The sequence below is a fragment of the Stegostoma tigrinum genome, chromosome 4 (genome assembly GCF_030684315.1).
Source record: "Stegostoma tigrinum isolate sSteTig4 chromosome 4, sSteTig4.hap1, whole genome shotgun sequence".
In the NCBI taxonomy this organism is placed as follows: Eukaryota; Metazoa; Chordata; class Chondrichthyes; order Orectolobiformes; family Stegostomatidae; genus Stegostoma; species Stegostoma tigrinum.
This window is the reverse complement of record NC_081357.1, coordinates 93,508,065-93,535,159: the sequence shown is the minus strand read 5'-3', so window position 1 is coordinate 93,535,159 and position 27,095 is coordinate 93,508,065. Positions and strand designations below refer to the sequence as shown.

At 44.4% G+C, this 27,095-nt stretch overlaps 1 protein-coding gene across 8 annotated transcripts in view; it reads left to right on the top strand.

Moving 5' to 3' along the window:
- The window catches only part of fbxo30a (F-box protein 30a), a 30,565-nt gene extending 10,878 nt beyond the window's left edge, over nt 1-19,687 (top strand). For 7 of the 8 annotated variants that reach the window (XM_048530988.2, XM_059645533.1, XM_048530991.2 and 4 more), the window contains one exon: nt 16,761-19,687. In XM_048530988.2, the coding sequence (XP_048386945.1) occupies nt 16,761-16,964 (204 nt within the window). In that variant the 3' untranslated portion in view covers nt 16,965-19,687. The remainder of the gene's footprint in view (nt 1-16,760) is intronic. The other variant, XM_048530992.2, reaches the window with a different exon arrangement.
- The last annotated feature ends 7,408 nt before the right edge of the window (nt 19,688-27,095 follow it).

Genomic DNA, 27,095 nt, shown 5'->3' with positions numbered 1-27,095 from the left:
GACATATGCGTGGAAAGTTCTTTACACAGAGGGTGGTGGGTGCCTGGAACGCATTGCCAGCGGAGGTGGTAGACGCAGACACGTTAGTGTCTTTTACGATATATTTGGACAGGTACATGGATGGGCAGGGAGCAAATGGACACATACCGTTAGAAAATAATGACAGGTTAGACAGAGGATCTTGATCGGCGCAGGCTTGGAGGGCCGAAGGGCCTGTTCCTGTGCTGTAGGTTTCTTTGTTCTTTTGTTCTTCGTTCTTCCACTTGAGCTTTACTGGAGCACTGCAGCAAGCCTGAGACAGAGACGTTCTGCTTGCAAAAAGACAGTGTTTCCAGTTGCCTGCCATTTTAACGCCACTGTGTTTCCTGCCCAATATCTCTGGCTGCCAGACTTGTTGAGCTTTTCCAGCAACATCAGTTTTTGTTCCTGATATACAGCATCTGCAGTTCTTTTGATTTTAATTAGTTTCTAATCACTGGTTTTTAATGCTCTATTGGCAGGACGGTAGGGAGCTCAGAAGTACAGAGGGCACTTGGGAAGTTTTGGAGTTCACAGGTCCCTAAAGGTGACAGGACAGGTCATACGATAGCTAAGCAATGCAAGATTCTTGCCTTCATCAGTCGTGTCACAGATTATAAGAGCAAAGAAGATAAGTTGAAGCTTTGGTTAGGCCACAGCTGGAGGGCTATGTGCAGTTGTGGCCACCACACTTAGAGGAAGGATGTGATTGCACTGAAGTAGGTGCAGAAGAGATTCGGCAGGATGTTGCCTGTGATGGAGCTGTACCTCTACAAAGAAAGTCTGGACAAGCTTGGGCTGTTTTCTTTGAAGCAGAGAAGACAGAGCGGAGACCTCACTGAAGTGCACGAGATTTGACGGGTATGGACAAGGTGCATAGAAAGCAGCTGAGGCAGTTGAAGGTCAGTATTGAAAAGCATAACTTTAAGGTGACAGGCAGGAGGTTTAGAGCTGTTTTGGGAATTTTCTTCCTGCCAGTGGATGACTAGAAGGTAGTTGAACTGGAAAACCTCAATTTTTAAAATGTACCTCCGATGAGTAATATCATAACATTCAAGGCTGTGGGTCAAGTGCTAAGTTGGATCATGTAGACGTTGTAGTTTTTGTCAATGCGGATCTGATGGTTCTGTGCTGTATGATTCTCTGATAACGTACTGGTCCACAGCGTTTCTGTAGCTCTTTGCATATTTCTGTCTCTGCCTGACTTAGTTGATTCATTCCACGATGATGATCCTAGCATCTGAAATCAAAGGTTAAAAGACGTGCTGAAGAGTTGCTGTTAACATACAGCCTGGTTTAACACCATTTGTGATTGGGAATGGATCGTAAGCCTTGCTTTCCTCTGTGTCCTCCAAAGATACAGTCATGGAACTGTCAAACCATAATATTGAATGTTTCAGGGCAATTACATTTCTCCATAAGCTTCCAAATATTCTCTTGGTTAACTGTCAAGGTTTTGATCATGTCACCATATGTCGTGTAGAATTCTGTGTCCTAAACTTAACATTCGTAATTCTGTGTCCTAAACTTAACATTTCTCCTGGTGCTGTCTAACTGCAAGAACCATCTGAGTGATTTCTCAGCCTTTTCTAAAACCACACATTCAATGACAGCACATCCTCATTGAGATATTGCATAAAATTGTTTAGGAGGATGCTTGTGAAGATTTTCTGATGATGAAGGGGGGTGAGGTTCCTCTATAGTTGTCAGAAAATTTATTTATTTTTGCTTGTACTACTGAATAATGTAGCCGCCTTTGTAAACATGCAGGATGCCACAGGGACTGAAAGAATTCAGTGAATGTTTTGCACCAAAGAAGTGTTTGTATTTGTTGTTTATAATGGTGTGCAAGCGCCATCAAAAAGACCATTGATGGTAGCCCTTTTGTTTGCTTTATTGATGGACAAAGGTCAATTCAGGATATGGATAAAGTGTTTTGCCTCTTTTTGTGGAGTTTGCTGTGTTGATTCATAGAAGTACGTGAAATGATGTTTTATATAGGTTATGATTTGCAATGTAGTGATGAAAGATTGAGTTTATTGACTGATGGAAGTTTGCTCATTTTGCTCTGGATTCATCTCAACAAATGAGCCCCTGCTGATGGAGGCGCACAGTCGTGACTATGAAAATCCAATTTCAGAGCCGGATAATGCAATTAAATGACCAAAATGGTCTATTTGAGCAAATAACCTATGGCTGATATTAGGCTTGTGAGTATAATATAGCGTTTATACTTAGACCACTTCAGGAGAAATGACAAGAACAGAACATGGGCATCTTACAGCATTCTTGTTGACCTATCAAAGCGCTTTGACTCAGACAACGTTGAAGGGAATGGATAGATTTGGTTCCCCTGGAAAATTCCTTCCACTGGTTTGCCACTACGCAGATGTTATTCTTACACCTGCCCTAGATGGTGGTCATTTTTCTGTTCCATTCCCAGTCATTAGAGTTAAACAGGGCTGAATGCCATCATAAATTTTTTTCAGCATGTTTGTTTTCCCCTGTGATGTAGAGTGCTAGGGTCACGACCATAGAATGCATCAAAATCAGTTATCACGTGGACAGGAAGCTGCTCAATTTGAGATGACTCCTGGCAAAGATCAAAGTCTCCAAGGACAAACTTTGCAACTTCCTGCTAACTGACTGCAGTAGCTGCCAGTTCAGAACTGGAGTTGCAACATAGCATAGCCTTATTCTGCAATGCATGTGATAACTTTGACCTTAAGATCAGCACAAAGTAAACAAATGCAATGTACCAACCAACTCCAGAAAAGGCCTATTATCGCCTTCGTGGCTGCCATCTACTGGGACTAGCAGGGATGGCAGTGCAGGGGACTAGCAGGGATGGCAGTGCAGGTAGAGGAATGTTCCTCCTGCATGATGTTTGAGGTTTGAGACGCCATCAGTGTCCCACCCAAGTACATCTGCAGGAAGTGCACCCAACTCTTGCTCCTCCAAGACCGCGTTAGGGAACTGGAACGGGTGCTGGATGAACTTTGGATCCTTCGGGAGGCAGAGTCTGTGATAGACAAGAGTTACAGGGAAGTAGCATGAAGAAAGCTGGGTAACTGTTAGAAGGGGGGAAAAAGCAGTCAGTGCAGGGATCCCCTGTGGTCATTCCCCTGAAAAAGAAGTATACCGTTTTGGATACTGTTGGATGGGATGACTTACCAGGGGCATGCACTGGGGTGCAGGTCTCTGGCACAGAGTCTGTCCCTCTTGCTGAGAAGGGAAGGGGGGATAGGAAGAGAGTGTTAGTCATTGGGGACTCAATAGTTAGAGGAACAGGACAGTTGGGAACAAATGAGACTCACGGTTGGTGTGTTTCTCCCAGCTGCCAGGGTCCGTGATGTCTCGGATCGTGTCTTTCGGGTTCTGAAGGGAGACGGTGACCAGCCCCAAGCCGTGGACCGCATAGGTACCAACAACATAGGTAGAAAGAGGGATAGGGATGTCGGGCAGGATTTCGGGGAACTAGGGTGGAAGCTGAGAGCTAGAACAAACCAAATGGTTATCTCTGGTTTGTTACCCGTGCCACGTGATAGCAAGGCAAAGAGCAGGGAGAGATTTCACCTGAACATGTGGCTGCAGAGATGGTGCAGGAGGGAGGGCTTCAGGTACATAGACAATTAGGGCTCATTCTGGGGAAGGTGGGATGAACAGGACGGTCTCCACTTGAACTAGAGGGGTACTAATATCCTGGGTGGGAAATTTGCTAGTGCTATTCGGGTGGATTTAAACTAGCTCAGCAGGGGGATGGGAAACTGAGGTATAGTTCCAGTACACAGGAGGAAGAGAGTAGGGAGGACATGGACAGGATCTCACTGTCACAGGAGTGTGCTGGCAGACAGCAGGCGGCTTTGAAGTGTGTCTACTTCAATGCCAGGAGTATCCGGAATAAGGTAGGTGAGCTTGCAGCATGGATAGTTACCTGGGACTTTGATGTTGTGGCCATTTCGGAGACATGGGTAGAGCAGGGTCAGGAATGGATGTTGCAGGTTCCAGAGTTTAGATCTTCCATTAAGATCAGGGAAGGTGGTAAAAGAGGGGGAGGTGTGGCTTTGTTAGTCAAGGACAGTATAACGGTGGCTGAAAGAACTTTTGATGAGGACTCGTCTACTGAGGTGGTATGGGCTGAGGTCAGAAACAGGAGAGGAGAGGTCACACTGCTGGGAGTTTTTTATAGGCCTCCGCAAAGTTCCAGGGATGTGGAGGAGAGGATTGGCAAAACGGTTCTGGGCAGGAGTAAAAGGAACAGGGTGGTCAGTATGGGAGACTTTAACTTCCCTAACATTGACTGGAATGGCTATAACTCTAGTACGTCGGATGGATCAGTTTTTTTGTCCAATGTGTGCAGGATGGTTGCCTGACACAATATGTCGAAGGGCCAACAAGAGGGGAGGCCACACTGGATCTGGTACTTGGTAATGAACCAGGCCAGGTGTTTGATTTAGTGGTAGGTGAGCACATTGGAGAGTGTGACCATAATTCGGTTATGTTTAGTTTAGCGATGGAAAAGGATAGGAACATGCCACAGGGCAGGAGTTATAGCTGGGGGAAGGGAAATTATAATGTGATTATGCAAGACTTAGGAGGCATAGAATGGGGTAGCAAAATGCAGGGGATGGGGATAATCGAAATGTGGAGCTGGTTTAAGGAACAGATATTGCGTGTCCTTGATAGGTATGTCCCTGTCAGGCAGGGAGGAAGTGATAAGGTAAGGGAACTGTGGTTTACTAAAGAAATTGTATCTCTTATTAAGTGGAAGAGGGAGGCTTATGTGATGATGAGATGAGATGGTTCAGATGAGGCGACGGAGATAGGCTAGCTACAATAGTAGCTAGATTAGCTAGAATAGACAGGTTAGCTAGGAACGATTTAAAGATTGAGTTAAGAGCAAGGATGGGACATGAGCAGACATTAGCAGGTAGAATAAAGGAGAACTCTAAAGATTTCTATAGGTATGTGAGGAATAAGAGGATGACTAGGGTAGGAATAGGGTCAGTCAAAGACAGAAGTGGGAAGTTGTGTGTGGACCCTGTGGAGATCAGAGAGGCGCTAAACGAATATTTCTCATCTGTTTTCACTCGGGAAAAGGAGAATATTGTAGAGAAGACCGAGTTACGGACTACTACAATAGAAAGGATTGAGGTTAGTAAGGAGGAGGTGTTATCAATTCTAGAAGGTGTGAAGGTAGATAAATCCCCTGGGCTGGATGGGATTTTTCCCAGGATTCTCTGGGAAGCTAGGGAGGAGGTGGTGGAGCCTTTGGCCTTGATCTTTGAGTCCTCATTGTCTACAGGTTTAGTACCAGGGGACTGGAGGATTGCGAATGTTATGCCCTTGTTCAAGAAGGGCAGTAGAGATGACCCAGGTAATTATAGACCTGTGAGCCTTATGTCTGTTGTAGGAAAAGTTTCGGAAGGGATTATAAGAGATAGGATGTATAATTATCTAGCAAGCAACAATTTGATTGGAGATGGTCAACATGGATTCGTCAAGGGCAGGTCGTGTCTCTCAAACCTCATTGAATTTTTTGAGAAGGTGACCAAGGATGTGGATGAAGGTAGGGCAGTTGACGTGGTGTACGTGGATTTCAGTTAAACCTTTGATAAGGTTCCACATGGTAGGGTATTGGAGAAAATACGAAGGCATGGGATTGAGGGAGATTTAGCAGTTTGGATTAGAAACTGGCTTTCTGTAAGAAGGCAACGAGTGGTGGTTGATCCAAAATAATCAGCCTGGAGTCCGGTTACTAGTGGTGTGCCTCAAGGATCTGTTTTGGGACCACTGCTGTTTGCCATTTTTCTAAATGCCTTGGACGCAGGCATAGGTGGATGGGTTAGTAAGTTTGCAGATGGCACTAAAGTTGGTGGAGTGGTGGACAGTGTGGAAGAATATTGCAGATTGCAGGGAGACTTGGATAAACTGCAGAATTGGGCTGAAAGGTGGCAAATGGAGTTCAATGCGATTAAATGTAAGGTGATTCACTTTGGGAAGAATAATAGGAAGGCAGACTACTGGGTCAATGGAAAGATTCTTGGTAGTGTGGATGTGCAGGGGGATCTTGGTGTCCATGTACAACAAATCCCTGAAAGTTGCCACCGAGGTTGATAGTGCTGTTAAGAAGGCTTACGGTGTGTTAGGTTTTATCGGTAGAGGGATTGAGTTCTGGAGCCTGTGATGTCATGCTGCAACTGCACAAGACGCTAGTGCAGAGATAATGGGAATTGCAGATGCTGGAGAATCCAAGATAACAAAGTGTGAAGCTGGATGAACACAGCAGGCCAAGCAGCATCTCAGGAGCACAAGAGCTGACGTTTCGGGCCTAGACCCTTCATCAGAGAGAGGGATGGGGAGAGGGTTCTGGAATAAATAGGGAGAGAGGGGAAGGCGGACCGAAGATGGATAGAGTTGAAGATAGGTGGAGAGGAGAGTAGAGGTGGGGAGGGGATAGGTCAGTCCAGGGAAGACGGACAGGTCAAGGAGGCGGGATGAGGTTAGTAGGTAGGAAATGGAGGTGCGGCTTGAGGTGGGAGGAAGGGATAGATGAGAGGAAGAACAGATTAGGGAGGCAAGGACAGACTGGGCTGGTTTTGGGATGCAGTGGGGGGTGGGGCGAGCTGGGCTAGTTTTGGGATGGAGTGGGGGTAAGGGAGATTTTGAAGCTTGTGAAGTCCACATTGATACCATTGGGCTGCAGGGTTCCCAAGCGGAATGAGTTGCTGCAACCTTCAGTTGGCAGCATGGTGGCACTGCAGGAGGCCCATGATGGACATGTCGTCTGAGGAATGGGAGGGGGAGTTAAAATGGTTCACAACTGGGAGGTGCAGTTGTTTATTGCTATCCGAGTGGGGGTGTTTTGCAAAGCGGTCCCCAAGCTTCCACTTGGTTTCCCCAATGTAGAGGAAGCCACACCGGGTACAATGGATACAGTATACCACATTGGCAGATGTGCAGCTGAACATCTGCTTAATATGGAAAATCATCTTCGGGCCTGGGATGGGGGTGAGGGAGGTGGTGTGGGGGCAAGTGTAGCACTTCCTGTGGTTGCAGGGGAAGGTCCACCTATCTTCTTTTCTCTCCATCTTCGGTCTGCCTCCCCCTCTCTCCCTATTTATTCCAGAACCCTCTCCCCATCCCCTCCCTGATGAAGGATCTAGGCCCGAAACGTCAGCTTTTGTGCTCCTGAGATGCTGCTTGGCCTGCTGTGTTCATCCAGCTTCACACTTTATCTTAAAACGCTAGTGCAGCCTCACTTGGAATATTGCGTGCAGTTCTGGTCGCCCCATTATAGGAAGGATGTGGAAGGATTGGAAAAGGTGCAGAGGAAATTTACCAGGATGTTGCCTGGTCTGGAGCCAAGGCCTTGAGAAAGGCTGAGGGACTTGGGTCTGTTCTCATTGGAGAGAAGAAGGCTGAGTGGATTTAATAGAGACATACAAGATGATTAGAGGATTAGGTAGGGTGGACAGTGAGAGTCTTTTTCCGAGGATGATGACGTCAGCTTGTAAGAGGGGGCATAGCTACAAATTGAGGGGTGATAGATTTAAGACAGATGTCAGAGGCAGGTTCTTTTCTCAGAGTGGTAAGGGCGTGGAACGCCCTGCCTGTCAATGTAGTTAACTCGGCCTTTAAACAGTCACATTTTAAACAGTCCTTGGATAAGTATATGGATGACGATGGGCTAGTGTAGGGGGATGGGCTTAGATTAGTTCACAGGTCAGCGCAACATCGAGGGCCGAAAGGCCTGTTCTGTGCTGTATTGTTCTATGTTCTATGTACTGTGGGTGCTGATTCCATAAATGGTTTGAAGGGGGTGTTGGCAGGTATTTTAGGGTTAGGAATTTATGGGATTCAGCAAAAAAGAGTTGATATAGGCTGAATGTCCCCTAGCTATCATCTATGTTTCTATGTTTATTATGATTCTTATGAGAAAAATATTTGAATTAGCTTTTTGGGGTCCTAGTCTATTTTCGGAGTTGTCTCAGATTGACTTTACATTAGGATTGTATCAGGCATTATGAAATTAACCTAAAATTATTGCACAATATATTTTAATACACTTATTATTTGGCAGTCATCTGAGTCTCTCCCATAATTTCTGTGATCACTTGGAAAGGTGGGCACCTTGGTATGTTTGACCGTGATGTCTCAACTTTAAAGCAGCATAGTCCATTGTGCAGCTCGGGCCTGGCTCGCTGAGCCGTCATGGGATTCACCTGTTCAGGAACTGGATTGAGGTGTGCTCAGTTAGATAGTCAGTGGATTTAAACCAATAAAGTATTGGACTGCCCAAAAAGACTGAGGTGTTGTTCACACATGGCAAATCCTTGTTCTGTGGGCTGTAGGCCTGTGGACTCATAAGTCATTGGGTCTAGCCTACCATGGCATTCCTGTAGCAGAATGGCAGCTGTGCAGTCTGTGGCTACAACTTCTGGGGTGAATGGTAAGACGGGGTTGGGAACTAGCAAAGCTGGTACTGTTGCGCGAGTATACTTTTCATCAGTTACTGCCTTTGTAAGTTGGAATGTCCAATTCCAGGCAGAGTTTCTTTTCAGCAACTCTGGGGCTGCTTTGGTGACAAACCCATCAATTTGCTTCCTGCAGTATCCCACTAGACCCAAGGAAGATCAGAGTGCACTAACACCTCTTTAGTGGGAGTCACGCTGTGGAATCTATTCACTTTTGGTCATCCTCTTTTCTCGTGAGTGACCATTAAGCATGTAACCCCATGGCTGTAGAATCTGCACCTTTTTCGGATTTATTTTACAACCTGTAATGTGCAAGATGTTGAGTAAATCATCTCGGAGTTGGATGTGTTCTTCTGCTTTTTTTTCAATTTGTGAGAATAGATTGTCTGCATATCGTATTAGGCAATCAAGCTGGGAAATCTTTTCCAATGAGTCATTGGAAACTTGAGGATGGAACCTTTAGGGTAAATAGGTCCAAGTATACTGTTGTTCCTGGAAGGTAAACGCAAATTTATACTGATGAAACTGGTGTAGGGTATGTACCAGAAACCGTTAATAATATCAAGTACTTAGAAGTATTTTGCTAGTGGGGCTTGCTTCATTATTGTGGCTGGGCTGGTATACTGTTGGTGCAGTGAAGTGGGGTGACTTTATTGAGTTCATGATAGTCAATAGTCAAATGCCATGAGCCATCAAGCTTCCTGATAGGCCAAATTGGTGCATTATTAGTGGAGGTCACAGGTCGCAGCATTCCTTGTCAATTGCCTGCCTGTCTGGGGAAACCATATTGCCTTTGCAATTTTGGGTCTCTTCTCTCTCCTTCGTCTCGTGTCTCCCCCCCCCCGGGGCCAATGTTAATGCTGGGCGATTATCCCTTTGTGTTTCATATTCACTTCTGGCATAGCTGGATCCTTGGGCATTGTTAGGGGATTGAACCAAAACTATCCTATTAACAGCTCCGATTAACATAATTTTCTGTTGAAATGATGGTTAGTACCTTGCTAATCTGGGACATCTTCCATATGCAGGAATTTACTGGATCAGTGGCAAGGTTACACCTTGTCATGAAATCGACTCCAAGGATGTGTTCTAGTCTGAGAGAAGGTTAACTAAGATAGCAGGGGGGTGGTGTGTAATGTCGCCTAGTTTAAATTATATAGGTTCAATAATGTACCCCTCCCATGCATGGCCAGTAAATCCATGTAAAACAAAAGCACCTGTGGTCTGCCAGGGTAGATCATTAAATTTTGAGGTGTTTAGGGTTGTGCGGGAACCTCTGGTATTCCAAAAAAAATTTCTGTAGGGCAGCCGGCTACCTCTCCATTGACATGTGGTCTACCTACACTATCCCACTTCGGGTCATAGACCCATATTGGGGAGGCAGGGGCGTGACATTGCCATATGGATGCCTCGTAATTTGGGGGTGGGGATTTGCTCGTGTCCCCAGCATGGACCAGAGCCTGCCAAATTGGACTTTCTAATCGGAGTTGGTGCCTCCCTCTCTTACTACTAGCTCCCGTGATGTTTGGTGGTCCCTCTGGATGCAGGTGCGGCTGTGCAGGGGCTCTACATTCTCGCACATAGTGTCCTGGGTGCCCACAGTGGTGGCACCGTGCTGGCTGCCATCTGTTCCTCTGCTGTACCCTGCTATCTCTCCCTGTGGCTGGGAGGTGGAGCTGGGTTCCTTTTAATAGTGATTGCCTTCTCTTCATTCATTCCTCCATATTGGACCTTGGTTGGAGGCTCAGACAGGAAGCATTTTCCCTCCTTTCTGTTTTATTTTGGTTTAGTTTGTGGACTCCTCCCCCCCCCCCCCCCCGCCTGGGACATTCTCCTCAGACCCCATGCCTCGTTGCGAGTTGGCTCTGCGGGATCACAGTTCTCATGTGTCTTCCAATTCTCTTCAATAGCATGTGAAACTTAAGCCCACTTAACTGACTCAGCTTCTGATAACTGACCTCTGACTTAATCTCCATAGACTCCTGCAAAATGTACCCACAAACGACCTGCACAGGCAGTTGGGTGTTCTCCCTTCTTTTGCCTACACATGTTAAGCCCATCTATTAGAGTCTCCTCTATTGTACCCAATTGCTGTAGGATTGCCTCTTACTTATTGACTAAGGTGCCTTCCCCAAAATTCAGAGGGGCAGGGACTGCAGACGGCACTGACTGGCTCAAACACGTTACAGTGAATTTTGTCTTCTCTCTCCCATCAAGCCGATGCAAAACCTTTCATCTGATCCTATCAAAGAATACATGCGGGTCTGCTGATGGCTCAGAATCAGGGATCTTTTTGGCAATTTCTGCTAATAGTGTGACTCTAAATGGGGTAGTGTATGTTACTGCTGGAGTGTCAGCAGCATCGCCAACTTGTCTTTCAGTGGTAATCAGGTTAATTACATCATGGGATGCTGAAAGGGCTGATCCCTCTGGGAAGGTTGGTGGTGGGTCCCAATCCTCCACGCAAATGGTGTACTGCTGTGTGTCTTCCCTGAGTTCATCCCAGTCTACCTCCAGCTGTTCTTTCCTTATAACATCCCCATGTGCACACATTATCCCGTTGCGGATTGAGAGTTGGGATTTGAATTTCTCCATCTCATACAGGCATTTAGTGTGGTCTGCAGCTGCTGCCTGTTTCTTTTCCTTTATCAGATTGGTGCATTATCTTTTTACTTGTAGATTTGCACATTTACCTTTTAACTAGCTTACTTTGTTTCCGGCAGTGTCTTTAGCTAATACTGTATGCTGGATGTCTTGGTACACCTTCTTACATTGGGTTTGGAAGTGCCCCATGTGTAATAGGTTGGCTGGATTTCTTTGGCCCTGCTGTGTACTTTTCCGTTGTAATTGCTATTTCTTCACATCCTCTAATCCTTCACGGACCTTTTCCAATTCCTGCTCAGTTCCTAACATTTGTCCCAGACAGCATATTATTACTCTGGGTTTTTCAAGTTTGAAAGCCCACACACAACAAAACAGTTGTTTGCATGTTTAGGAGTAAACACCTGGTGGCTTTATTCCTTAAAGAACAGTCTAATGTGGACCTTTCTGTTCCCTTCGATTTACTTGAATTCCTGGTCTTCTCATGGGACTTAGTCTGTTTAATTCAGGCTCAGGCAAATTTCAGGGAATATCTGATTCAGGTGGGGTTTGATCTTGGAGTGATGAAGTCACTTCTTAGAGTCCCATCTGGAGTGGCAATTTGTTGCACACACTACAGTGTGTTTAGCCTGTATATCTGCAAAGGACTGAGAGTCAAATCTTAATAGTAATATGCAATGGTTGTTATAAAGTTACAACACTATTAACACTAAAATAATGATTATGCTACAAACTAACAATTAATACTATAAATCTGACAATACTGTAAATCTGTGTCAGTATCATGTACTTAAATTTAACTTTGAAAGATCAAATGTCACCATTCTAGATCTTGGCTTTGATCCATGTGGTAATGGCCATTTGGCCTTCCTCTCCCGGTGGTCCCAGGGTGCCTCTTCTTACAGTGGTTGGTCTTGAGTTAACACTCCCAAGGTTACTGTTGCAGTGATTCTTATCCTTGGAAGCTTCCCCACCCTTTGGGAGAATGTTTGATTCCCATCAAAAGATCGATTTGGAATTGATTACCCTGATTGGGTCTGATCAAATCAGGCAGTGCCATGTGGATGGTGGTGTGGTCTTTGAGCCTCAATTTATGAAAGTGTCAGAGGCACAAGTCTGGTCGGCTTCCCAGATAAGAATGTGAGATGTCCCTTTGTTCCGGAAACATCTCGCTGTTTTTATTGTCCTGGTAAATAGGCTTAATCAACTGTGTATTCTTTTCCTGAAGAAGGGCCCCGACCCAAAACGTCAGTTTTCCTGTTCCTGTGATGCTGCCTGCCTGGCTGTGTACCTCCAGCTCCACACTGTTGTCTCTGACTCCAGTATCTGCAGTTCTTACTATCTTGGTGAAACGTGTATTGTGCTGTCACCAACTGCAACCTGCCTGTCTGGGTCTGCAGCTTGTTCATTTCAGTATCTTTGCATAGATACTTTGACCAATGCTTATCTTGATTTCTCAGCATGCTTGGTTTCTTATCAGATTCTGCCACTTTGAGTGCCCCGTCTGGCTGCAAAGAGACCTGGGTGCGTAGATCCATGAAAGTGGACTCACAGGTATATGGTGGGAAAGAAGGCATTTGGCGAGCTTGCCTTCATTAGTTAGAACATTGAGTATGAGTGTTGGGGTATCATGCTGCAGCTGTACAAGATGTTGTTTAGGCCACTTCTGGAAAACTGCATTGAATTCTGCATTCCATGCAGCAGTAAATATGTTAAACTCAATGGTGTAGAAAAGACATGCAAAGATGTTGCTAGGCTTGGAGGGTTTGAGCTAAAGGGCGAGGCTGAATAGGCTGGGCTCTTTTCCCTGGAGCGTTGGAGGCTGAGGGTTCACCTTGTAGAAGTTTATCAAATCATAAAGGGCATGCATAAGCTGAATATCCTAGGTCTTTTTCCCATGGAAGGGGAGTCCAAAACTAGAGGGCATAGGTTTAAGGTGAGAGGGGAAAGATTTAAAAGGGACCTAAGGAGCAACACTTTTCATACAGAGAGTGGTGTGTGTATGGAATGAGCTGCCAGAGGAGGTGGTAGAGGCAGGTACAATTACAACATTTAAAAGGCATCTAGATGGGTACATGACTAGGAAAGTTTTGGAGGGCTATGGGCCCAAGGTTGGCAAATGAGACGAGATTAGTTTAGGACATCTGGTTGGCGTGGATAAGCGGGACTGAAGGCTTTATTTCTGTACTGTGTAATTCTGGCTCTATTTCCCTTTCAGTCCTAATGGTCCATGTTTTTCCTGAGCTGACTGCTTACATTTCTGTTCATTAAATGCTTTTTGGATTGTTTTGGCCTGCTAACACTCTTGTTCTTTTTTTAAAGTAAAGTTCTCCTATACTTTCCATAATTTTTCTAATTATTAAACTGACTCTCTCTCCTGACATCTCTCAAACCACAATTTTCTGCTTTACTTTAACCCTTATTTACTTCACCATTCGTGGAGCTCTGGCTTTGGATGCTCTTCCATTTTTCAAAGGAATTTGTTTAGCTTGAACCAGAACACACTCCTTCTGATGTCCTGCTCTTTTATTGCTTAATCTTCCAGTTACCTTGACCAAACGATTGATGTTAGATCCCTTCTGAAATCAGCTCTTACCCATGTATGCATTTTTGCCTTTAGCATTCTCTGGTCTCTTAACATAATTGTTTTAAACCAGGTGATGTTTGGCTGCTGTTTAGCAAGACAATTGTCTGTTACACACACTTTATCTAGACTTGAAATGTTAGCTTTCTATCTGACCCACTGTGATATCCAGCATTAATTGTTTTCGGTACAGATTACAGCTCCTGCTGTTTAACATAGGTGGTCAACTCAGACCTCCATCTCTTTGATCCCAGCTCCTGACAGCCTCAATTGCCCAAAATTTCAAAAATCTATATTGCACCTTATTAAATACCTCCAGTGATTTAGCTTCTGTAACATACTCGGGTTGGGAATTCCAGACACCCACCATCCTTTCAAAGAAATTCCTTTCAATTTAAGTTTTTAAAGGAGAGTCACAGAATAAGGGGGCAATGTCCTTTTGTTCAAGATTTCCCCTCCATCCTATCAAAACCCTCAGAATCTCATATTTTTCAATAAGATCACTCCCCTCATTCTTCTAAATCCTAATGAATAAATGCCAAACCACTTTAGCTATTCTTGAGAAGTCAACACTTCCAGCCTAAGGATCAGCTCAATGAATCTCTTTTGAACAGCCTCCAATACTGTTACACCCTGTTTTGAGTACATGTATCAAAAATCTCCAGTTATAGCTTCGCTAACACCTTATGTAGTTGTAAGAGGACTTCACTAGTTTTAAACTCCAACCCCCGAATGATAAAGCCTGAAATTCTATTTGGCTTCTTAAGTTACTTTATTTCTTAATTACTTGTTGCACCTTCTTGTGCATGAAATACTAAACATTAGCATGAGCACCCAGATCCTGCTGCGCTCCACTTTTTTGTATCTCTATCCATGTAAATACTGTGATCTGTTCACTGTTATATTCACTCACTGGTTTAGAAGGGAAGTCTCTTCCCTAAGAATAGTCAATTATTAAACATTTTCAATTTCAAAGTCATGCATTTTATATTTTACTTTTCCTTTCTGCATTTTTTAATCTGTCTAATCTTTCTCTCCATCTTTTTATTTTCCTTTCTGTAACTGTTTTGATTAGAATTTATTTGGTTTCCTTCTGTCATTCCTATTTCTTTCTCAATCCTTAAATCGGATTAACGAGAGAGACTGTTTGCGGAATGCAGATGTCTGTTGCCATCACCATGCTGCAGTTACAGCCAGGTGAGGAAAGATAGCCTGGTTTACTACTCTTCCTACCACTCACTTCACCACAACAAATCTTTGAATTTTTACACGGGTGATAGATTGTCAATTCCTTATGTATTTTAATGCATGCAAACTTGTGAGAAATAAGCAGAAGGGTATTCTTGAATTAAACATGTAAGGAGGAAATTTTGCTTTCTAAGAAAAAAACCATTTAGATAAAATTTTTAAGAAACTTTAGCAGTGTATGAATAGATCCAACTTCATATTAGCGCACACAAACATGCCATGCTCAGATTTTAATTTGTTAGATGTTAGACTTGACCAAGTAAGAAACATGCAGATAAAAGTAGTAAATACAAGTAAAACGAAAAGATTCACTGCCTCTCTGGATGTTTGGGTTCTTAAGCTGAATAATTCATTTTCCCGAGTAGTGCCTGGTATTTTTTTTCTTTCATCATTGAATTCTTTTTTCAGAGTTATCTGTTTGAAGTGAGGTGATTTTGTAGGAAGTACTTCAAGTCACACGTAAGGGTCAAATTTGAGAGAGCTTTCAGAGAAAGAGAGAAGGAGACTTTGCATGTCTTGTGGCCAACTCCAAAATATTTACCCAAAAAATATATCAAATGATCCATCTCTCCATTTTGATTGCATATTCTAAAAAAAAATAGATGACTAACCCGTGTCACTTGCTTTCGTTTAGTCATTGTTTCATAGTTTTGATCAGTTTTTTAGATATCCCCAATTATTTCTCCTGAATGGTCCATCCTGGATTTCACTGAGTTTGGAAGGAGAAATTTGACACCTCCAGGAGGTCTTTGCCTCTGTCTCACTGATGTTATGACCATGCAAGAAGGCAGATTTGTTTCAGCCATCTTAAAAGCTGCCTTTAGAAGTCCAATGTGTAGAAGCATTGAATTTGCAATTTTATGTTTGATGTAAGCACATCTTCGTTATGTCAATAGTTAACAATGACAGCAAATTACAGAGCAAAGAAAGTTTCAATATAAAGCATGGAAACATTCTAATTAATGGGCACATTGTTAGAATGCTCAGCTTGCAGGATCCTGCCTAATTTAGTTGAAACTGTGGGTTTGTCCACATCTTTCATATCTTCCATTCTATACTTTTCCTTCCAAAATGTAACCCATCACATTTCATAGTTCTCATTTCCAAACCCAATATTGTCCTAACAATCTCAATATCTTTATAGGTAACAGAAACAGCCCATTACTTTTCTAAAGTAGAGCAGCTTTAAGATCTGCTGCCTTGCCTGATCTTGTACTTTCCAACCAGTCCGAGAACAGGTCAGGCTCTCTAAACATGTACTCCAGGGAGCATAGGACATTAAGGCAAATTATGGTCGTTTAAAAAATAAAATTGGCAATACTTGTATTCCTTAATGCTGACATTGACCAGCCTGTCAGCTGGGGCCCTCACTCCCCACTGCTGATAGGCACAGCAACTTCACATGCTTACATTGCATGATGATGCCAAGTGTACTGGCAAAATTTCAGTGCAATCTGTCGAGGATCGACTTAACCTGGATAACGATTGATGGATTTCCAAACCTAATTGCAAGTACATACTCTGGACGTTGCTTTCCAACATGCCATGTTAACAATGGTGCGTATTAATAGCCTTGCTGCATTCTCAATGTAAATTCTAAGCCAGTGTGGCTATCTCATCATTAACTTTCCTATTTATAGGTATTAAGGCATCACAGATTTGCGGGAATGTTTCTTGAGATGCCCATTTATTTTTTTTTAAACTCAGTGCAGTGGTCTTCTTCCTGATCCCCATCTCACATTGTGTTGCGCTTCACTGCGTTTTTTCCTTATATAGAGCTGCTACTCTAATTGTATGGCATTTTGTGAAACATATGCTATTCTCTCTTGCAGGCCTGGCGCTTCAGCACTGCCTTCGGCACGGTTAAAGAGTGGAAGTTTGCAGAAATTGCCAGCATGGCTGATCACCTGAAAAACTGTCGATACAACACAGTAGAGAGGACCGGTGAAGCTGTCCCATTGCCCTGCATGTGTGTGACAAGGGAGCTTACCAAAGCAGGCCGCCCTTTGCGTTCTGTTCTAAAACCAGTTCTCTAATCTCTTCGGACACTGACTGTGTACTGCAAAACATTCTAATCTTAAATGTGGTCTGTCACTTTGTATATGATATATTTTGCTTTGATGTGAGATTTATTTTTGTAGTACAGTACCTTGAGCATGCCAGCACAGGTAATGAAAAGCGCCTTGATGACAGGCAAATTGAACGGATGGACATTTTTTGTGGATGAAACCTTCCCCTTATTGGAGTCTTCCATTTGTACATAAGGTTTTCTTGCATGGATCTGGCCCTTTTTCTTTTGGGGAAACAAAAGTCTACCCCCCACCCCTTCCACTACCCCTAGGCCCTGAACAATCGTATTGTGAATGTTGTAGATACAAAAGAGTTATTGATCGTGGCAAAATCCTCAGCAAAACATGGCAATGCTCTGTCATTATTTGACTCGGAAAGATGCTCAACCTGTGTGGAATAATTAAAAATTAGATGCTTCTTGTTTTTTTGAATCACAACTCGAGCTCATTCTGAGGTTAGAGGGATTATTTGTCTACATTATGTCAGTAAGCTAGCTGCTGCAAAGCAATACTATACCTCACGCTCGTCAAAAGCAAAAATGCCACAGTGCAGTGGATTCACACTGTACAATTTTGCCACTTTTAGCACTTTAGTTTTACAGCCTCGTTTTATTAAGTTGGTCACCAATATTTAATATTCATCATTGTTCACGTCGTTTCTCACCCTCCTGTCTTTCCTAACTCTGTGACTTTGAATGGGGAAATGAGCAACTTGCTTTGAAACTAAACCTAATAGGGCTGTTTTCAGTCTGCCAAATGAAAGGCTGTGCTTTGTGAATCCATCCACATTACTGAACCTAAACTCCCCCCAGACACAAGGAGCGGGTGTCAGTTTGGAGGCCAAAGCAACTTTTACTGTTTGGTTTCACTTTTTAATACAGTTCATACCTCCAACTTTAGAATGTTTTATTAAGGGAGTGATTGTGTGCATTTTTGTTTACGCATTTAGCGCCAAAAAATTGAATGTCTTTGCCTTCAGCCTTGGCGATTAAAACTCTGATCCTGTAATGTTTTAATGTGACCTCACAATCAAATGTAATGCCTTTTCACCGCACTTTATTGGTTTGAAACCACTGATGGAATGATATGAGGAGTGCAGGATTTTTGTGGAAATCTAGTTCGTCCAATTTGAAGGCTTTGTTTATCAGAGTATTCATGGATTCCACTTGTGCTGTCAACAAAACACTGCTGCTAATGTAGGAATCAGTCTGCTTTCCCTTAACATGTTTTAAAGTTTAAAATGAAACAGACTTTGAAAAAAATCCTGTATGTAGCTTAGTGCTAACATCTGTTTACAGACTTTTATAAAATACGTGCTTCAGATTCACACGTTAAGACATCTAAGTGGGAAAACTCTGAGCTTGTCTTTAAGAACACTAATTTATTTTAATTTTGAATCATTTGTAGAATGAGGTGAAATGAGAATCTGTGGGATATCAGTATCTGTTGCCTGAAATTTTTCCTGCTGGCTTCTCAGAAGATAAAGGTAGTGTAGTTTCAACAGCCCCAAAACTAAATTGTCTGGTACTATGAAATTCAGACGTAAAAAGTTGGGACCCGTGTTGATGCAGCAGGTGACTAAATCAGGTATTGCATAGCATGGTAGACTCAGTGAAAGTTATGGTTCAAAATGATGCTGCTGTGTTGGGGAGTTCCACACAGTGCCACAGGTAAATGTTTGAAGCCCATTTATTTGACTTGTGGAGGGGAAATGTTTCTGGAGCATCATAGACATCAGCATTAAAAAGGCCAGGATCAGTTTGCTTGCTCTGTGGATCTGGATGTCTACCCAGTCTCCTTGGCTCTGGTGCCCTTGGCTTTGGGTTCTAACCAGTAGTTGCCCTGGCTTCTGAATGTCCTAAGCAGCTGGCACCATTAGCTGTCAGCAGAAATCAATGGGAGTTCTTGGCTGTGTGCATGTAACTAGTGAGATGTTTTGTACTGAATGTTTAACCTGTCACACGAAGAAAGCAAAAGAAAGTTAAAAATGCACATATTTTGTCTAGAAAGCAATGGAACTGAATGCATCATTTGAAGTTGTGCACGTGTGCGTTTTAGTTTGTGTGGAGATACCTACATGTCAATTAAATGTTGCATTCATTACAACTTCATTAAACTCTGTTCAGTGAGAGTGCATTTTGTTGCTGCGGTTTGAAGTATGTGCAATTTCATTGTACTGTTCCCTTGAAGATTGTTTGATCTCTGCCCCTTTTCTGCAGTTGCCTCATTTACCAATAATTGTGTCATTTGGTTCCAATGCTTAATATCATGCTCCAGGAATAGAAACTTTGCTTCAGTAATAAAATTCATATCATTACCATTCACTTAAACATTACACTGGTCTACACATATCTAATATATTTACATTATTACCTTTTTTAATCTCATGCCAGAAACATCTGTGTATTTTCTGCTTTCAAGTATGAGAAGTGAAAACTATGAAGGGTCACTTAAAATTCTCTGAAACCAAGGTGAAGATCAAAGGAGTCTCTAACTTAATGTAAAAAGTAGACTTCTCTTTTCTACATTCTAAATTTCAGTTATGCAAGAGTTTGTGTTGGCGGGAGAGACCTCTCCCCACTCTGCTGGTCTTTCAATGATGCACGATATTGAGCTTTTGTACTAAATGTTTGATTTCATTTTAAACTACAAGAATTCTAATAAAAACAACTTGTCATTTTTATTAACTACTGAAAGACTATGCTTGTATTTTGTGTTGCATGAGAATTGAGCTTTTGGAGGTTTTTGGGCATGCTGATAAATTGAATCATTGAGGGATAGAAATGGAGACAGCAATCATACATTTACTCATTTAGCCACAAGTTCCTATTTTTTCTGGCCCAGTGCTTTTGGCATAAGAAATTGCTACTCTTTCTGCATCATAACCATGTAATGCAATGATAATGGTGTTGTTTACAATTTGTATAGAGCAAACTACCAGACATGAGGTGGGTGAAAATTTACTAATGGGAAAGTTTGGGAACAAGTGGCATAAAAATATCTGTATGCCAGACTTCATGTCTCAAATTACTCATACGTTTTACCCCAAAATGTGATCATTTTGAAAGAAATATATCAAATTTTTATATGAATGAATAAATCATAACAGCTCAAGACTGTCTCCTTCGTAAATCTATTTCTTAGATTGACCCATTGCTCACTACATTGTTTCCATGACTAGTTTGAATTTGCCCTTTCTCAAGCATGTCGTTTCCTCAGCGTTTTAGTTCAAAATAAGTAATAAATAGCTCATCATGGTTGACATCTAATTTCTTTAGACTCCTAAGCAGTAATTGTAATATTTTTCAACTGTCTGTGTGCCACGAAGAGCGTACTTATTTTACATCATTACTCCCTCATCATCCAATTCTTTTCATCTTTTAAATCCATTGATTTTTACTCCTAGTCTTTCAATAGATGTAATATCCTCTTTATAATATGGTGAGCAGAGCAGTATCTATTATGACTCATTCGTCTTCCAACACATGATTTACATTCCTCACTGCCTCAATCATCATTTCCAGATCTCCTCTTTTCATGTGAAGACATGCTTATTTTCAAGTAGTAGTTAATTCCTAGACTTTTGTCTCCCCATGACTTTGTATTTGGCTATGTTGAGTTTCATCTGCCATTTGTCAATCTGTTTTCTGCAGAGGGTCTTGCGCGCATACTATTTCTTTCGTTTTACTGGACCAATGCAGTGGGGCCTGAAGATTACAATTGACCTTTCCAGAGGTCAGAGGTTTTTTGGCCAGTGATATTCTCATTAAAGAGACAGTTTAACAATTGACTTCCATTCCTCTGGCCAGAGGTGCTGTTTAGATATGTACTAATCAACCAGCTGAATTATTACACATCTCTGGACTCATGTCTACAGCAATGGGACTTGAACCTAGGTCTGGATCAGAAGTAGAGATGCAATGCTGTATCACAACATTCACCATCCCCCACCCCACACCATGTCCCAATCATTTGGAGTCTGGTATGCACCATAGTAGATACCTGGGATCATTAGAACCTGCACAAGTGTAATAAAATTTAAGCATGTTTGCCCTAGTCAAAGCCTATAATGTGTTGTATGGGATAAACATTGAGTTATCAGTGTCATTGCAGCCATAATGAGTTTTGATGGCTCCCCCTTAATTCTTCCTTTTTTCTGGGGTGATATAGTATCTACTGTTCTTTTGTGCTAGTTTTGACTGCAGTGTCCCAAAATGGAGGGTGAAAGAGATCCTAGGAGGGTGGTGGTTCTAGCTTTGTCTTTGTAATGGTACTGTTGGAAATTGTGTAGGTAACTTCAGAAATCATATGACTAATGGCCTTTGCTAAAGGTAGCTATGTTAAACAAAACATAGCTTTTAATGACACTTAATAACTCTTGTCATGTGGACATGAGACTCTGTTTCGGAATTGAGTTCAATTTCAACTTTTAAAACATTTTCTTACAAAATGAAAGTAAAGAGGTATGTATTCATCATTTTCACTTTTGAAAGGCGAGCACATGGCTAATGGGTGGAGTGCCAGTTACTTGCTGCATTTGGGGTTTAGACATGGAATAAGTTGTCGATTATGTTTTTTTAATCTGACTGATGTTTAGGTTAACAGTTTGGAGGAAGAAACCAGCATAATTTGGCAATGGCTGCTTTGCACATTTCAAGAAAAAGTTAAAATGTAATGATCTTTAATTAGCAGGATAGCTTTCATTTTCTGTAAAATACTCTTGGCATTCTTCTGTCCACCTGACCTGAAATTTTCTTTTTGATGCTCTACATGATTAGTTCATCCAGGTACACTCTGCAATTGCTGAGTCCAGGTGTTACCAGGTCTGTCAGCCTCTGAAAAGTTGCTGCAGCATTGTTAATGTTAGTGGGTTTGCTCAGATATATGCTATGAAGTGTGATAAAGTATGGAGATATTGTTCACTCAGGGGTTATGGGGACATGCCAGTATCTTTTTAAAAGGTTTGTTTTGCTGGTGGTAGCCTGTGTGGCCCACATTACATACATCAGTGTGTGGGCTGGTTGTTCTGGTCACTATTTGCTTCCTCATATTAAAAATGGAGCCATTTGATTCATCTGGTCATCTAGGCATGCTCCAGGAGCCCTGACTAGGCTCAACTATTTTGTTCTGAAGCCGAGCCATATCGAACTTGAAGCATTAACTCTGTTTCTCTTCAGAGATGCTGGCAGACCTGCTGAGTTTCTCCAGCCTCCTGTGATCATTACAGATTTCTACATTTCGTCTGTCTTTAACTATTTTGTTCTCCACCTTGTGCTGGATTTTCTACTTGTCCTGTGTCAGCTTGCCAGGGATCAACCAATCGGGCTTGTGATTTATTAATAAGCATTCTCCCATATCCATGTCTTGGATCTTCAGTAATATATAAGACAGTTAATACGGTGTTAACAGACATTGTGAAATAAGCTCTGCATATAAGGATAGAAAGGATTGTTCCTGGAAGGAGCCAAAGGAGTGTTAATGTATCTTTATCAGTGTTTGCAGGGTCTGTAAGGTGTTAATTTGGAACTAAGGCAGTATAGCTAACAGCAATGTGTACTTACTCGTTAAGTTGAGCCTGAAGTCTCACCGTCATGTACATCAGATGGAATGTAACTAGCTATGAAGTAAGATATAATAAACTTATTTACTGTTCTTCAAGATTGAGTTAGTTTTCTGCCAAAGGCATTAATGTGAATAACTTTCCCACTTGATATCAGTAGCTGAGACTAATACCAATGAGAAGAACTGGTGACAGTGACTTTACCTGAATCATCTCAGTTACACTAATGTGAAGATGGCAGCCTGGAGCCTCAAAATATTAATACAGCATATTGCCGAACAGTGTGGCCAAATCTTCCCACTTCTTTTTGGACAGGGGAGTTAAGTGAGCATTTGCATTTAATATTCTGGTCACTGTCAGCCTGGTTCAATTGGTTCAACTATCTCTTCCTCTGAACAGTCTCCAGTCCATTTCATCCTTCCTTAAATGAGGAAACCCAAACTGCATATAGCATTCAAGAGATAATGGGAACTGCAGATGCTGGAGATTCCAAGATAATGAAATGTGAGGCTGGATGAACACAGCAGGCCAAGCAGCATCTCAGGAGCACAAAAGCTGACGTTTCGGGCCTAGACCCTTCATCAGAGAGGGGGATGGGGGGAGGGAACTGGAATAAATAGGGAGAGAGGGGGAGGCGGACCGAAGATGGAGAGTAAAGAAGATAGGTGGAGAGAGTGTAGGTGGGGAGGTAGGGAGGGGATAGGTCAGTCCAGGGAAGACGGACAGGTCAAGGAGGTGGGATGAGGTTAGTAGGTAGCTGGGGGTGCGGCTTGGGGTGGGAGGAAGGGATGGGTGAGAGGAAGAACCGGTTAGGGAGGCAGAGACAGGTTGGACTGGTTTTGGGATGCAGTGGGTGGGGGGGAAGAGCTGGGCTGGTTGTGTGGTGCAGTGGGGGGAGGGGATGAACTGGGCTGGTTTAGGGATGCAGTAGGGGAAGGGGAGATTTTGAAACTGGTGAAGTCCACATTGATACCATATGGCTGCAGGGTTCCCAGGCGGAATATGAGTTGCTGTTCCTGCAACCTTCGGGTGGCATCATTGTGGCAGTGCAGGAGGCCCATGATGGACATGTCATCAAGAGAATGGGAGGGGGAGTGGAAATGGTTTGCGACTGGGAGGTGCAGTTGTTTGTTGCGAACTGAGCGGAGGTGTTCTGCAAAGCGGTCCCCAAGCCTCCACTTGGTTTCCCCAATGTAGAGGAAGCCGCACCGGGTACAGTGGATGCAGTATACCACATTGGCAGATGTGCAGGTGAACCTCTGCTTAATGTGGAATGTCATCTTGGTGCCTGGGATGGGGGTGAGGGAGGAGGTGTGGGGACAAGTGTAGCATTTCCTGCGGTTGCAGGGGAAGGTGCCGGGTGTGGTGGGGTTGGAGGGCAGTGTGGAGCGAACAAGGGAGTCACGGAGAGAGTGGTCTCTCCGGAAAGCTGACAGGGGAGTGGATGGAAAAATGTCTTGGGTGGTGGGGTCGGATTGTAAATGGCGGAAGTGTCGGAGGATAATGCGTTGTATCCGGAGGTTGGTAGGGTGGTGTGTGAGAACGAGGGGGATCCTCTTTGGGCAGTTGTGGCGGGGGCGGGGTGTGAGGGATGTGTCGCGGGAAATGCGGGAGACGCGGTCAAGGGCGTTCCCGATCACCGTGGGGGGAAAGTTGCGGTCCTTAAAGAACTTGGACATCTGGGATGTGCGGGAGTGGAATGTCTTATCGTGGGAGCAGATGCGGCGGAGGCGGAGGAATTGGGAATAGGGGATGGAATTTTTGCAGGAGGGTGGGTGGGAGGAGGTGTATTCTAGGTAGCTGTGGGAGTCGGTGGGCTTGAAATGGACATCAGTTACAAGCTGGTTGCCTGAGATGGAGACTGAGAGGTCGAGGAAGGTGAGGGATGTGCTGGAGATGGCCCAGGTGAACTGAAGGTTGGGGTGGAAGGTGTTGGTGAAGTGGATGAACTGTTCGAGCTCCTCTGGGGAGCAAGAGGCGGCGCCGATACAGTCATCAATGTACCGGAGGAAGAGGTGGGGTTTGGGGCCTGTGTAGGTGCGGAAGAGGGACTGTTCCACGTAACCTACAAAGAGGCAGGCATAGCTGGGGCCCATGCGGGTGCCCATGGCCACCCCCTTAGTCTGTAGGAAGTGGGAGGAGTCAAAAGAGAAGTTGTTGAGTGTGAGGACGAGTTCAGCTAGGCGGATGAGAGTGTCGGTGGAGGGGGCCTGGTCGGGCCTGCGGGACAGGAAGAAGCGGAGGGCCTTGAGGCCATCTCCATGTGGAAGTCGGTGGAGGGGGCCTGGTCGGGCACATGTCCCCACACCTCCTCCCTCACCCCCATCCCAGGCCCCAAGATGACATTCCACATTAAGCAGAGGTTCACCTGCACATCTGCCAATGTGGTATACTGCATCCACTGTACCCGGTGCGGCTTCCTCTACATTGGGGAAACCAAGCGGAGGCTTGGGGACCGCTTTGCAGAACACCTCCGCTCAGTTCGCAACAAACAACTGCACCTCCCAGTCGCAAACCATTTCCACTCCCCCCCCCATTCTCTTGATGACATGTCCATCATGGGCCTCCTGCACTGCCACAATGATGCCACCCGAAGGTTGCAGGAACAGCAACTCATATTCCGCCTGGGAACCCTGCAGCCATATGGTATCAATGTGGACTTCACCAGTTTCAAAATCTCCCCTTCCCCTACTGCATCCCTAAACCAGCCCAGTTCATCCCCTCCCCCCACTGCACCACACAACCAGCCTAGCTCATCCGCCCCACCCACTGCATCCCAAAACCAGTCCAACCTGTCTCTGCCTCCCTAACCGGTTCTTCCTCTCACCCATCCCTTCCTCCCACCCCAAGCCGCACCTCCAGCTACCTACTAACCTCATCCCACCTCCTTGACCTGTCCGTCTTCCCTGGACTGACCTATCCCCTCCCTACCTCCCCACCTACACTCTCTCCACCTATCTTCTTTACTCTCCATCTTCGGTCTGCCTCCCCCTCTCTCCCTATTTATTCCAGTTCCCTCCCCCCATCCCCCTCTCTGATGAAGGGTCTAGGCCCGAAACGTCAGCTTTTGTGCTCCTGAGATGCTGCTTGGCCTGCTGTGTTCATCCAGCCTCACATTGCATTATATAGCATTCAAGATGTGGCCTCACCAGTACTTGAAGCTGACTCCTCCTTGTTATCCTTTGCTGTAACCTCCTTCTGCGAGATGCTCACTGGTTTTCTCATGGATTCTGGTTCATCAGCACCTGAACTTGTCTTGTGGTAGTCACAAATGCAGTGGACTTTGAGGGTTGCTAACCACCCCTGTTCTGTTACTTTAAGGAGGGATTGGTCTCAAATCTATCCATAACTGTAGAGGCACTCCTGTTGCTAGGGAGCTGTCCAACTTACTGTTATGGGCCCTAGCTATGCCTGCCTCTTTGTAGGTTACGTGGAACAGTCCCTCTTCCGCACCTACACAGGCCCAAACCCCACCTCTTCCTCCGTTACATTGATGACTGTATCGGCGCCACCTCTTGCTCCCCAGAGGTGCTCGAACAGTTCATCCACTGAACCAACACCTTCCACCCCAACCTCGAGTTCACCTGGGCCATCTCCAACACATCCCTCACCTTCCTGGACCCCTCAGTCTCCATCTCAGGCAACCAGATAGTAACTGATGTCCATTTCAAGCCCACCGACTCCCACCCGCCCTCCTGCAAAAATTCCATCCCGTATTCCCAATTCCTCCGCCTCCGCCGCATCTGCTCCCAGGATGAGGCATTCCACTCCCGCACATCTTCAAGGACCACAACTTTCCCCCCGCAGTGGTCGAGAACGCCCTTGACCGCGTCTCCCGCATTTCCCGCAACACATCCCTCACACCCCGCCCCCGCCACAACCGCCCAAAGAGGATCCCCCTCGTTCTCACACACTACCCCACCAACCTCCGGATACAACGCATCATCCTCCGACACTTCCGCAATCTACAATCCGACCCCACCACCCAAGACATTTTTCCATCCCCACCCTTGTCTGCCTTCCGGAGAGACCACTCTCTCTGCGACTCCCTTGTTCGCTCCACACTCCCCTCCAACCCCACCACACCCGGCACCTTCCCCTGCAACCGCAGCAAATGCTACACTTGCCCCCACACCTCCTCCCTCACCCCCATCCCAGGCCCCAAGATGACTTTCCATATTAAGCAGAGGTTCACCTGCACATCTGCCAATGTGATATACTGTATCCATTGTACCCGGTGTGGCTTCCTGTACATTGGGGAAACCAAGTGGAGGCTTGGGGACCGCTTTGCAGAACACCTCTGCTCGGTTCGCAATAAACAACTGCACCTCCCAGTCGCGAACCATTTTAACTCCCCCTCCCATTCTTCAGATGACATGTCCATCATGGGCCTCCTGCAGTGCCACAATGATGCCACCCGAAGGTTGCAGGAACAGCAACTCATATTCCACTTGGGAACCCTGCAGACCTATGGTATCAATGTGGACTTCACCAGCTTCAAAATCTCCCCTTCCCCCACTGCATCCCAAAACCAGCCC